Source organism: Maylandia zebra, linkage group LG17, assembly GCF_041146795.1.
Source record: "Maylandia zebra isolate NMK-2024a linkage group LG17, Mzebra_GT3a, whole genome shotgun sequence".
NCBI classification, from domain to species: domain Eukaryota; kingdom Metazoa; phylum Chordata; class Actinopteri; order Cichliformes; family Cichlidae; genus Maylandia; species Maylandia zebra.
This window is the reverse complement of record NC_135183.1, coordinates 648,626-661,160: the sequence shown is the minus strand read 5'-3', so window position 1 is coordinate 661,160 and position 12,535 is coordinate 648,626. Positions and strand designations below refer to the sequence as shown.

Below are 12,535 nucleotides of genomic sequence, written 5' to 3'. Positions count from 1 at the left end.
CGAGCAGCTGCTCAGAGGCCACTGTGTTTGTCTTCCACTTGATCTAATCAGCTCCTGTTTCACTTCTTATCAGCACTCCCTGAAGCACAGATGTTAATCGTGTGCGTGTGCGTGTGTGTGTGTGTGTGCGTGTGCGTGTGCAGCTGGACGTGATCATTGCCGACCTGGATGGAGGCACAGTTACCATCCCCGAGTGCGTCCACATCTCCCTGCTGCCTGAACCTCTGCTCCAGCAGACCCAGACGGCACTCTCCATGGTAAGAGCTGCAGCTTAAACACACCCAAAGCCACAATGCACACGATTACTGGGAAGTCTCAGTAGCATCACGTGGGTGGTTTCTACCACCAGACTTCCCAGTGCTCTTTATGGGATTAGGTGCCAGTAACATGTTCAGGAAGTGCTTCTCTTTCCTAGTATTGACTTCAGCTGAAAGGAATAAGCGGTTTTGTCCAGTGCTCCAGTCCCTGTGTAAAAAGCCCTGATAGACTCCAAGCAGTCGTCTCTGACTGAAATGTTATTGAAGTAAAAACATGTAAATACAAGCAGGGATGCATTGAAAGCATTTAAGGCGGGACTTTATCATTAATCACGTCTGAAATACTGCACAGCAGTGTGTTCTTGTTGGGCTTGACTGGGGTGGAGATCATTTCCAAGTATGATTTTTTTTTTTTTATACCTGCCAAAAAAGTCAGATACATTTAAGAAGTGCCGAGTGTGTCGTCACCTTAACTGTGGAAATGCAGCCTTAGTGCTGAGTTATCTGATAAATGCACAACCACAGAGGTCGGTTTGTACTGAGGCACAGCGCTGCAGTCCTTTGCTTATTACTACATTTGAATGGTTATGTCACTGATAGGATTTCCCCTTTTTTAAGCCCCGCTGCTTGGATGCAGCGCGCTCACCAACCAAACACTGTTCTTGTGTTCTTATCAAGCTGTTCTTCACCTCCTTCCAGCACTGCAGCACCTGCCCTTTCTGAGAAACACTTTTTATAAATGCCTCCAGCTTCCTTATTATTGATAAAGGCCCAATACATCGATTTTTCTTCCTGCTTCCTTTGTCAGCTCTGTTTGCTTTGTGCAAATCTCATAACAATAGAGATGATACAGCAAAGCTGTTCATGCTCGTAACCATATCAGCTGTGAGTAAATCGGTTTGAGCTACAGGAAGTGATACCCAGTTTATGAGCAGTTTACTGGATATGCAGTCATTTTACAGTCTCAGCCATGAGTAAAGTGTAGTGAGAAATAATATGTAAACACAAAGTGTTGCTCACGCGCCGTCTGATACAGTTATACAGCGGTCATATAATACTCACAGCCCTTTGCTTTTCATGCTTTGTCCTTTTCCTGCACATGAAACATGGACAAACTTTGTAACTCGTTGACAGTGAAGCTGAGAGTGAAACACAGATGTGCAGATATCACGGAGGCCTGAGCTGCTGCTGCTGTCCCTGTGCAGCACATGTCACATCAACATAACTGGAACCTGATTTGTTCCACAGGATAAACAGAAGCGCATGCTTGAATACGAAGTCAAAGGTAAAAGGACCTCAGTAGTGGTCCTGGTCTGCTGTATTTAAACACAGTTTTGTGTTTGAACATGTTCCATTTCTGGATAAACGATTTTGTGTTTCCCCAGTTAGAGTTTCGTCCTGTCGAAACATTTAGATCAACAGTAGTTTTCTTTTATCGAGTGATGACAAGTCAAACTAAACACTCACATGTCTGCCAGATAAACTCTGTTCTGCCTTTTAGATAATGTCTCTTGGAGTAAACGACTGAGCTTCTGTGTGCACGGAGACAAAGGGTAGAGGGTGTTTATTTGGAGGAGGGTGCTTTGCATTTTCAGCGCAGACATGCAGCCTGGTATTTGAACTTGTCAGGCTCTTCCCACGGACACTCACAGTACGGTTTCTTTTTAGACACTCATCAACAGTAACGTGAGAGAGGAGTGCCGAACGATTTTAATCGTTGTCTGTTTCAGTGCTGAGAGCTTACACTGCAGTAAGGATGCTAATACTGAGATGCACAAGTGCAGCGCTGGTAGGTGTGTTGTGGAGTAACCTGTTAGACCGTGTGCTGCTTTAGAAAACGTCAGCTAAGATGAAGAGCTACAGAACGCTTGTGTGTCCTGAAGAGTGTTTTTAGCCTGCACTGTGCTGCACTGCCATGATCCAAACTCTTAGTTGTGGTTGCATGTTGCAGCTGGATTCATCTTAAATTCCCCTGATTGTGGGACGTACCTCAGACTTGGATAAACAGGAATGCCTCGTACATAAACGAGCAGTTATCTGTATCTGATCCTCAAGTGCTATACAGACAATACAATATAAATAAATGCAGTAAGGGAGTCCTCTTCCTTACAGTCGTGTTGGGTTCAGTTTGGTCTTATGTGCTCACTGTCTCAGTCTACATCGATGAGCCACAGATGTTATTGCAGCAGCATCATTCGACAGCTCTGTGCCCTCCAGAGAGACACTGAACTTGGCCCTGCTGACTTAGGCCACATACCAAAGACGTCAGGGCTCAAAGGAATGGATCGATTTAATAGAAAAATAATTTATTTTGAAAGTTTTGTTTTTGTCACTGCGCCGTTCTATGTGCTTCATGACTCTTAACCCTGAGACTGCTGTGGTGCTAACGCTGCTCTGATAGTTCACTGGGTTATAGGCCTCAGCTGGCAGAGCGATGAAAACAGATCCAACTCTGACACACAAAGTCCAGGCACAGCAGATATCTGCCACACTGACAGCCCTGCGTGTGAAGCTGATCAGTGTGCTGCTGCTCCAGGAACCACGCTGATGCTGGAGACGGTTGGATAGCAACCCTAAACCAGGGCTTAGCTGCTCAGCTGTCCTTACACTTAGCCAGATGAATTTGTTCTGAGCCTAAAAGCTGTAACCAAGGATGATGTGTGTCTGCACACTCTGCCACTGACTTACTCTTCTTCTGAGCTTTCCCAGATGTTGTTCACATCTGACAGGAAACTTTGCACCTGTGTAGTAAATGTGCTTTAACCACGTAGTCTAGTGAATACAAGCTCAGAGCTCCATCACTCTGAAAACGGTGAGTTTGTGCTGTTGTCCGTATCGGCAGGAATCAGCAGCAGAGACTTGTGGTCAGCAGTGATGGACTTTGTTTTCTGTTCCTGCAGGTTTTGGATCCGGAGCTGGAAGTTGCCGATCATGCATTCCCCCCACAGTCCACGCAACCCTCTGCTCTCAAAATCCAGGCAAGGAGTAAACTCATGTAGTGATTCATACGCTGTAATTACACAACACCAGCATTAGTGTTTTTGTCTTATATCGATGGCATAAGAGGTGGTGGAGGTCATAAACCTCTGGCAGGTTCAGGCTTCCAGACTCTTTCAGTTCCTCTGTGTGACAGTCGTCTTTACTGTGTGCGTTTCAGGACAAGGAGATCCGAGCGGTCTTTCTGTGGCTGTTCGCTCGGCTCTTCCAGGGCTATCGCTGGTGTTTACATATCATCCGCATTCACCCAGAGCCTGTGATTCGCTTCCATAAGGTACAGGAATGTCCTGGCACAGCACACCGCTGTTAATGTGCATCCAAGGAAACAAAGAACAACAACAACAATCTTTATTTATAGAGCACATTTAAAAGCCAAGGGCATGCCAAAGTGCTTTACATAAAAGAATAAAACAATTAACACTATAACATCAGAGTCATATAAGTGTGGAATTATGTTCACAGGTAAAAACCACTAATAAGAGTAAACTATAGCACACAGCTATAGCAAAGTAAAGCTGTACCATCAAACACAGTGATAGAGAACATAGACAACGCAAGACAAACAGAAAAATTAATAGAATAACTCACTGCAAACAAGGCCAGGATTTAACTGGTAGAAAAAGCAAGTTCAAACAGATATGTTTTAAGCCGTGATTTAAAAGATTGAATAGAATCAGACGCCCGGATGCCAATCGGGAGATTATTCCACAGCTCAGGTGCAGCTAGAGCAAACGCTCGATCACCTCTAGACTTCAAACGAGATCTGGGCTGAACCAACAATAACTGTGAGGAAGATCTTGAAGCCCTCGCAGGAGCATATGAGTTTAAGAGTTCCTTAAGATAGCTTGGTCCTGTGTTATTAGTAATTTTAAAAGTAAGCAACAGAATTCTTAATTGAATACGAAATTTCACAGGCAACCAGTGCAGATCAGCAAGGACGGGAGTGATGTGAGCAAACTTCTTAGTTTTAGTTAGAATGCGTGCAGCGGCATTCTGGACTGTCTGTAATCTATGTAGAAGGGTAGAGTGGAGACCAAAATAAAGTGAATTACAATAATCTAGCCTTGACGTTACAAAGGCATGGATGAGCTTTTCCAGGTCATTGTGTGGTCAAAGAGTCTTGATTGCTGCTAACGTTTTTCCACAGGCTGCCTTCCTGGGCCAGAGGGCGCTGTCAGAGGACGACTTCCTCACCAAGGTGTTAGACGGCATGGCGTTCGCCGGCTTTGTGTCGGAGAGAGGTCCCCCCTACAGAGCCACCGACCTGTTTGATGACGTGAGTCTTTCAACACAAACATCTACCCGTTCGCTCCTGTTTGTGCGATCGCAGAGCACAGTAGTTCATGACAGCTACGAGTGGAAAAACGTGTTAAGCTGACATGTCAGCACATGTTTGAGTCTCCTCTGGGAAGAAGCAATCAGCCAGGAGGCCGTGCAGCATGTGGCTCCCAGGACTTACCTGTGTGGAGGCAGCTGATAGGTCGATTTGAAAGGATTTCCCCCCAATAACAATGTTGTTGTTAAACATGTTTACATTACTGACGGTGCTCAGACAACATTCTGGGACATGGTGGGCCACGAAGGATACGCCGACCCATCCTTCAAATCTGGTTCTTCTTCTTCTTCTTCTTCTGCTTCTTCTTCTTCTGCTTCTTCTTCTTCTTCCAGCTTGTACATGCAGTGCTACCACCTTCTGTTTCAGTCTGTTACTACACTCTTAAATTTCAGGATCTTACAAAGCTTCAAACGACGCATCAGCTATTTTGATAGTCGACGTAATCGTGACTAGTCAACAAGTGTGGCTCAGGCGGTAGAGCAGATCAGCTACTGACTGGAAGGTTGGTGGTTCGATGCTTGGCTTCCCCAGTCTGCCAAGTATCCTCGGGCAAGAAACTAACCCCCCGCTGCCCTCTAATGAGTCCAGCGGAGTGTGAATGCTTAGATTGCACTTAAGTATAGAAGGAAGTGCTTGTATGAGTGGGTGTGAATGTTGTATAGAGGGCTTTGAGCACTCCGGGAGAGTAGAGACGCGCTGTATAAGAATCAGTGCATTTACCATGAACAGCTGTCACACAAACCTTTACTGACGTAACTGAAAACGTTCCAACCTGGTGCACCGATGACACGATTAGGGCTGCTCGATTATGGCAAAAATGATAATCACGATTATTTTCACTGAAATTGAGATCTCGATTATTTGACGATATTTATTTAACCCTTACGACCTACCATAGAACCAAGTCCGCCAGAGCTTATATTATATTTTTACTGATTTTGGAGATACACCAATTTTTATATACTGCAGAAAAAATGAAAAACAATCCTATGATGCAAATTTGCAAAGAAAACAGCAGGTGCATCAAAATAAACTATTTCCAGCAGTGAAGTTTCAGTTCTAAGCATCCCAGCAACTATTCAGAAAAGTCAAACATGACCAGTATAGGCTTTTAAGGCCTACAAGTAAAAAAAAATACATTTTCCGCGAAAATGACGTCACTTCCAGTTTCGGACAGGAAATGGCGGACATGCGATCGTTCGCGCTGACGTCTGTTTCACTGTGGGAAGTGTTACCAACAGCTGATGGGATCGGCAAAGCGTGTTTCTGGAATATTATGTTTTTGTTCCTGCAAGAGCTTTTTATGCAGTTTTTGCAAAGCTTTATGTGGAAGGAAACCGTGACCGAGGACAAGCTGATGGCATCAGATGTAAGTACAACTCCTCCGGTTTCATATGCAAAACAAATTATTGCGCTAGCTTACACGGTTCAGGTTCTACAGGGATTTAAAAATAGTTACACAACACGGAGCGTAAAATTTGATTAATTGAGCAGCCCTAGACACGATCGTTGGTCACTGAGCACAGTGTGGCTCAGATACGGAAGAAAGCTACTAACATCACTGCTGTCCTCTTTCTACAGCTGGTAGCAAACCAGGTGGAGCGGATACGACAAGAGGAGGCCTGTCCGCACAAAGTCATGAACCATGCCAAGGAGGTTGCAGAGCAGCTCTTCAAAAATGTGCGTTTCATCGATTGAACTTTCTTACGGTTTCTGTTTGTCGCCATTCCTCCGTTCTTCCTTCAACGATCGCCGTCTTTCTGTTTTCTCAGGAGAATCCCTACCCCGCTGTGGCCATGCACAAAATCCAGCGACCGTCAGAAAACAGTCAGAACAACGCACAGAATCGGGCGCCGTTCCCCATGCTGGACGACGTAGCGGTGCAGCTGTTCATCGATCACGCTGCTGCCAAGCTCAAGACCGCACCTCCCGCCGTCAAGCCGGAGCTCAAGAGCATGGTGCCATCTGGGCCGCCGCTGGGTGAGCTGTTCTTAGCATGCACGTGACCCGACTGCAAACTCATATCGGCCGAAGCCTCAGTGTGGTGAAACTGTAACGTGAGGTTAACTGAAGGCGGCCAACACCCGCTCTGAGTTGGCGCTGACCCTGCTTACGTGCATCTTAAACTTCCTGTGTTAACCTCATACAGTCTGACAGTGCGTGCGTAGGAGGCGTAGCTTCTGTGCTGTGGCGAGTCTGACGCCCTTTGCTCCACAGGAGATATCGTGGACAGGAACGGCAACGTGATGGCGAACAGCGCTCGCAGGCTGGAGGTGGTCAGGAACTGCATCACGTACATTTTTGAGAACAAAATGCTGGAGGCCAAGAAGGTAAAGACGCGTGTGTGTCTGTGACGCACTCACAAACTTTGTTCGGTCTGCAGGCTGTTTTTGTGTGTTGATCGTGGTCGTTTGTCACGTCGTCTGTGCAGCTGATGCCAGCGGTGCTGCGGGCGTTGAAGGGTCGGGCAGCTCGCGTGTGTTTGACTCAGGAGCTCAATCAACATGTCCTGCAGAACCGAGCTGTGCTGGATGACCAGCAGTTTGACTACATTGTGCGCATGATGAACTGCACCTTACAGGTGAGCCGGCACACAAGGGGCCTGATAGTGTCGAAGCACACCACGAGGACGTGCCTGTGGGCGTCACAAAACAAGCCGCTGAACGGCATTATGGGAAGTGTTCAGAGTGTGACCCATACTGACATCAGGTGGCAGCTTTGACTTCCTCTAGAATGGATTCAGCCTCGTCAGAGTGAACAACAGTAACAGCTGTGTTACTGTTGTTCACTCGTCAGGTTTCCACAGCTGCAGCTCGCCGACCTGGCTGTTGCCAGAGCAGCTGTTTGAGGTCCAGCCTGGACGATAAGCTTAAGCTGAGACAACTGAGTGTGTCTTCATTGACTCTCTGTTTGTGTCAGACGTGCAGATGCTCTTAAACACGAGCCGTTTCTTCTGTTGGAGGTGTATACAGGCTGATCACATGTCATAGAAGTCTTTGCAGGTCAAGCGTGAAGCCTCACACACGTCTCTGTGCTTCGTTGTTTTGGAGCTCAGTGCTTTCCTGCTCTTTCTGTTCAGGACTGTTCACACATGGATGAACATGGGATCGCGGCGGCGCTTCTTCCCCTGGTCACAGCCTTCTGCAGAGTGAGTGCAGCCTTCCTAAAATGAGAGTTCGCCCACACTGTACAGCTTGAGGTGTTACTGAGCCTGTGATTGGACGTCTGTGTTCTGTCTGACAGAAACTGGGAGCAGGCGTCACCCAGTTTGCCTACAGCTGTGTGCAGGAGCACATGGTGTGGACCAACATGCAGTTCTGGGAGGCCATGTTCTACAGCGACGTGCAGAACCACATCCGACACCTGTACCTGGAGACGGAGGACGGAGGGCAGCACAACAACTCGGTGAGCAGAGCGCCCGCATGTCCCATGCTCCGCACACGTGATTAAAAGTTCACCGTCTAACTGACGGAGCTTTGTCCATCCCGATGTGTTCTCAGGAACAGCACGTCGCCTCGGGAAACAGAAGGGAAATCGGCGCCCTGGAGCTGGCGTCAGAGCAGAGCCGGCTGTGGCCGACGCTCAGCAAAGAAATGCAGATGGAGCGCGTGCAGAAGGAGGAGAGCACGGTATTCAGCCAGGCCATCCACTACGCCAACAGGATGAGCTACCTGCTGCTCCCGCTGGACACCAGCAAGAACCGGCTGCTGCGGAGCTCCGGCCTCGGAGACGTGGAGAGCGTCAGCAACAGCTACGTCACAAACAGGTAGGAGCGCCCGTCTGCCCACAGAGGGCGCGCCCACAGTACAAACAACTCTTTAGAAACATGTTTTTATCTTCACACAATCCAGCTAAGCATGTCTTAGTGTCATCAAACACTGTCACACTCAAAGCGGCTGATTGGCTGAGACATAAAATGTCTGTTTTTGTCACATTCACTTTGTGTTTAGTAAGACAGGCTTTTATTGTGAAATCCCAACATCTGTCTTTAAAACAGAGACCGTTCCTTTTATTCTGTGACCAGCACGCGCATCGCCCATGAGTGTGGAGTTATTGTTTACATCGAGTTGTTCGATCAGCTGGGGCTTCGTCCGTGCTCAGAGCGTGTGTTTGTGTTGCAGCATTGCAGGCAGCATGGCGGAAAGCTACGACACGGAGAGCGGCTTCGAAGACGCAGAGAGCTCAGACGTGGCCAACTCTGTGGTGCGCTTCATTAACCGCTTTGTCGATAAAGTGTGCAACGAGAGCGGCGTGACCAACGAGCACCTCAAAGCTCTCCACGCCATGATACCAGGTATGGACGAATCGCCGCGTCTGCCTCGTGTCAGCCACACGCATGAAGCACTCGAGCCTCACGCTGTCTCTGCACTCTCACTCTGCAGATATCGTTCAAATGCACATCGAGACGTTGGAAGCAGTCCACAGGGAGAGTAAGAGACTGCCTCCCATCCAAAAGGTAACCAATTCATGTTTTTACATCCCACTGGACAAAGGCCATGCAGAACCCCAACCAGCCCCGCCCACTCCCCTCTTCACCAATCCCTTCAGCTCAGGCTCAAAGCGCCACGGCAGGTACGTCTGTCAGCTGCAGACAGAAGCGTGTGACTCGCAGCACGCCGGAGCCGTGCATGTGGGGTGTGCGGTCTGCTATCTGAGGCCGGAGCGGCTCTCCCAGGGCCTTCAGAGCTGCGTGCCTTCCATCTGAAGGGTGCTGTTCATGATGGGCGGCTGTATGTGAGCTTGATTCAGGAAGGGCGCCCTCCATCTCTGCCCTGCTCTCGCAGCATGCAGGGTCAGGCGAATAACAGCTGAACTTGTGGCTCAGGGTGTTATTGCGACACGCTACCAAAGCTGTAATTGATTTCCGCTCTTTAGAAACCTCCCAGGCCTCGCCGGAGGACAGGAAGTGATGTAAGGGTCTAGAGGAAAAAGCCAGCTTCTTATGTGCTCTTGTTCATCTTCAGCAGTCGGCCCACTGAGACCATCGCTGCACATTGTGACATGTTTCTCTGTGTGTCTGTGGGCTCATGCACTGGTGCAGGTTGCCCTCAGCACGGGTGTGAAAGCATGCAACGGTTGCAGTGGTTCTTTAACAAAGTGTGTTCCTGTGACTAAGATAAGCGCATGTAGTTTTAGATGTCTGTCGGCCATGTTTGGCTGTGATGTCGTAGCACGGGGTCATCTCTGTCGCTCTCTGTCTTTCAGCCCAAGCTGCTGAGGCCGACTCTGTTGCCTGGCGAGGAGCTGGTGATGGAAGGCATGCGTGTTCACCTAATCCCCGATGGGCGCGAGGAGGCCACGGGGCTAATGGGAGGTCCGCCTCTACTGCCAGCGGAGGGCGCCATCTTCCTTACCACGTACCGGCTCATCTTCAAGGGCACGCCCACCGATCCACTGGGTAAGAGGAATTTTGGCTGCAGCTCTGTCGATTGTCCCGTTCTGTCGCTGACCGCGGTGTCCTCCTGCAGTTGGAGAGCAGGCAGTCACTCGCTCCTTCCCCGTCGCCTCCCTGACAAAGGAGAAGAGGATATCGGTCTCGTTAACGATGGACCAGTTTGTCCAGGAGGGGCTCCAGCTGCGGTCCTGCACCTTCCAGGTACCTTCCTCAGAATCACGCCGATCAGCTCTCAGCCAAACTAGAAGCTGGCGCTCTGACCTCGTGTTGTCTCTGTCTCTGTGTAGCTTATGAAGATTGCCTTTGATGAGGAGGTGGCGTCCGATCTGGCGGAAGTTTTCAGGAAGCATTTGCACAAACTGCGTTACCCTCAGCATGTGCAGGGCACCTTCGCCTTCACTGTGGGTCAGAGTGGCAAAATGGTGGTGGAGCACAAGACGAAGGACAAGAACCAGTCGCTCAAGTAAGTGTGGAGGGACTGAAGCTGACGCTGTGAATAGAAGGAGAGCGCCATCAGTCGTGTTAGATCACTGACCCGTCACTGTGGGTGGGCCAGCAGGTGACACAGCTGTAACATCAGGAGCGTCAGTGCTGAGACGTTCAAGTTTACCTCGAGCTCCTGAATGTTCATGCAGGACCTCGGATACAGTTGATGCGTTCCGTTTGCACCAGGAACGCCCCCTCAGCCCCGCCCACCCTGACATCACAGTCCACACCGGGTTTAGAAAGCTTTCTGTCTCTGCTGGTCTGTGGGCACAAGCTCCCTGAGCTTTCATTGGTCTCTTATTTAAAGTCTCAGCAAGCTTTCAGTGACACACACAGACACACACACACACACAGACACACAGACACGCACACAGACAGACACGCACAGACACACAGACACGCACACAGACACACAGACACACAGACACACACAGACACACAGACACGCACACAGACAGACACGCACAGACACACAGACACGCACACAGACACACAGACACGCACACAGACACACACAGACAGACACGCACAGACACACAGACACGCGCACAGACACACACAGACACGCACAGACACAGACAGACACGCACAGACACAGACAGACACACACACACACAGACACAGACAGACACGCACAGACACGCACAGACACACAGACACGCACACAGACACACACAGACACACACAGACACGCACAGACACGCACACAGACACGCACACAGACACAGACAGACACGCACAGACACACACACAGACACACAGACACGCACACAGACACACAGACACGCACACAGACGCACACAGACACGCACACAGACGCACACAGACACGCACACAGACACGCACACAGACACACAGACACGCACAGACACGCACAGACACGCAGACACACAGACACACAGACACGCACAGACACACAGACACGCACACAGACACACACAGACGCGCACAGACACAGACAGACACGCACACAGACGCACACAGACACGCACACAGACGCACACAGACGCACACAGACACGCACACAGACGCACACAGACGCGCACAGACACGCACACAGACGCACACAGACGCGCACACAGACGCGCACACAGACAGACACACACAGACGCGCACACAGACGCGCACACAGACAGACACACACAGACACGCACACAGACGCGCACACAGACACGCACACAGACACGCACACACACAGACACACAGACAGACACGCACAGACACGCACACAGACACGCACAGACACACAGACAGACACACACAGACACGCACAGACACACAGACAGACACACACAGACACGCACACAGACGCGCACACAGACACGCACACAGACACGCACACACACAGACACACAGACAGACACGCACAGACACGCACACAGACACGCACAGACACACAGACAGACGCGCACAGACATGCACAGACGCACACAGACGCACACAGACACACACAGACACAGACAGACACGCACAGACACGCACACAGACACACACAGACACGCACACAGACGCGCACAGACACGCACACAGACACGCACACAGACACGCACACAGACAGACACAGACACGCACACAGACGCGCACAGACACGCACACAGACACGCACACAGACGCGCACACAGACAGACACAGACACGCACACAGACAGACACAGACAGACACAGACACGCACACAGACACGCACAGACACGCACACAGACGCGCACAGACACGCACACAGACACGCACAGACACGCACAGACGCGCACACAGACAGACACAGACACGCACACAGACAGACACAGACACGCACACAGACACGCACACAGACGCGCACAGACACGCACACAGACGCACACAGACACGCACACAGATGCGCACACAGACGCGCACACAGACGCGCACACAGACGCGCACACAGACACGCACAGACACAGACAGACACACACAGACACGCACAGACACGCACAGACACGCGCACAGACGCACACACAGACAGACACAGACACGCACACAGACGCACACAGACAGACACAGACACACACAGACACGCACAGACACAGACACGCACAGACACACAGACAC

The 12,535-nt window shown here is 50.0% G+C and overlaps 1 protein-coding gene across 5 annotated transcripts in view; it reads left to right on the top strand.

Annotated features, from left to right (window-relative positions):
* Positions 1-12,535, top strand: part of sbf1 (SET binding factor 1) — a 52,928-nt gene that overhangs the window by 29,453 nt on the left and 10,940 nt on the right. For all 5 annotated transcript variants that reach the window (XM_012916046.5, XM_012916045.4, XM_012916043.5 and 2 more), the window contains 16 exons: positions 144-257; positions 3,158-3,235; positions 3,415-3,528; positions 4,402-4,530; positions 6,172-6,270; positions 6,363-6,570; positions 6,808-6,920; positions 7,022-7,171; positions 7,670-7,738; positions 7,834-7,995; positions 8,091-8,356; positions 8,712-8,884; positions 8,973-9,046; positions 9,796-9,988; positions 10,059-10,186; positions 10,273-10,448. In XM_012916046.5, coding sequence (XP_012771500.1) covers positions 144-257; positions 3,158-3,235; positions 3,415-3,528; positions 4,402-4,530; positions 6,172-6,270; positions 6,363-6,570; positions 6,808-6,920; positions 7,022-7,171; positions 7,670-7,738; positions 7,834-7,995; positions 8,091-8,356; positions 8,712-8,884; positions 8,973-9,046; positions 9,796-9,988; positions 10,059-10,186; positions 10,273-10,448 — 2,246 coding nt within the window. The remainder of the gene's footprint in view (positions 1-143; positions 258-3,157; positions 3,236-3,414; positions 3,529-4,401; positions 4,531-6,171; positions 6,271-6,362; positions 6,571-6,807; positions 6,921-7,021; positions 7,172-7,669; positions 7,739-7,833; positions 7,996-8,090; positions 8,357-8,711; positions 8,885-8,972; positions 9,047-9,795; positions 9,989-10,058; positions 10,187-10,272; positions 10,449-12,535) is intronic.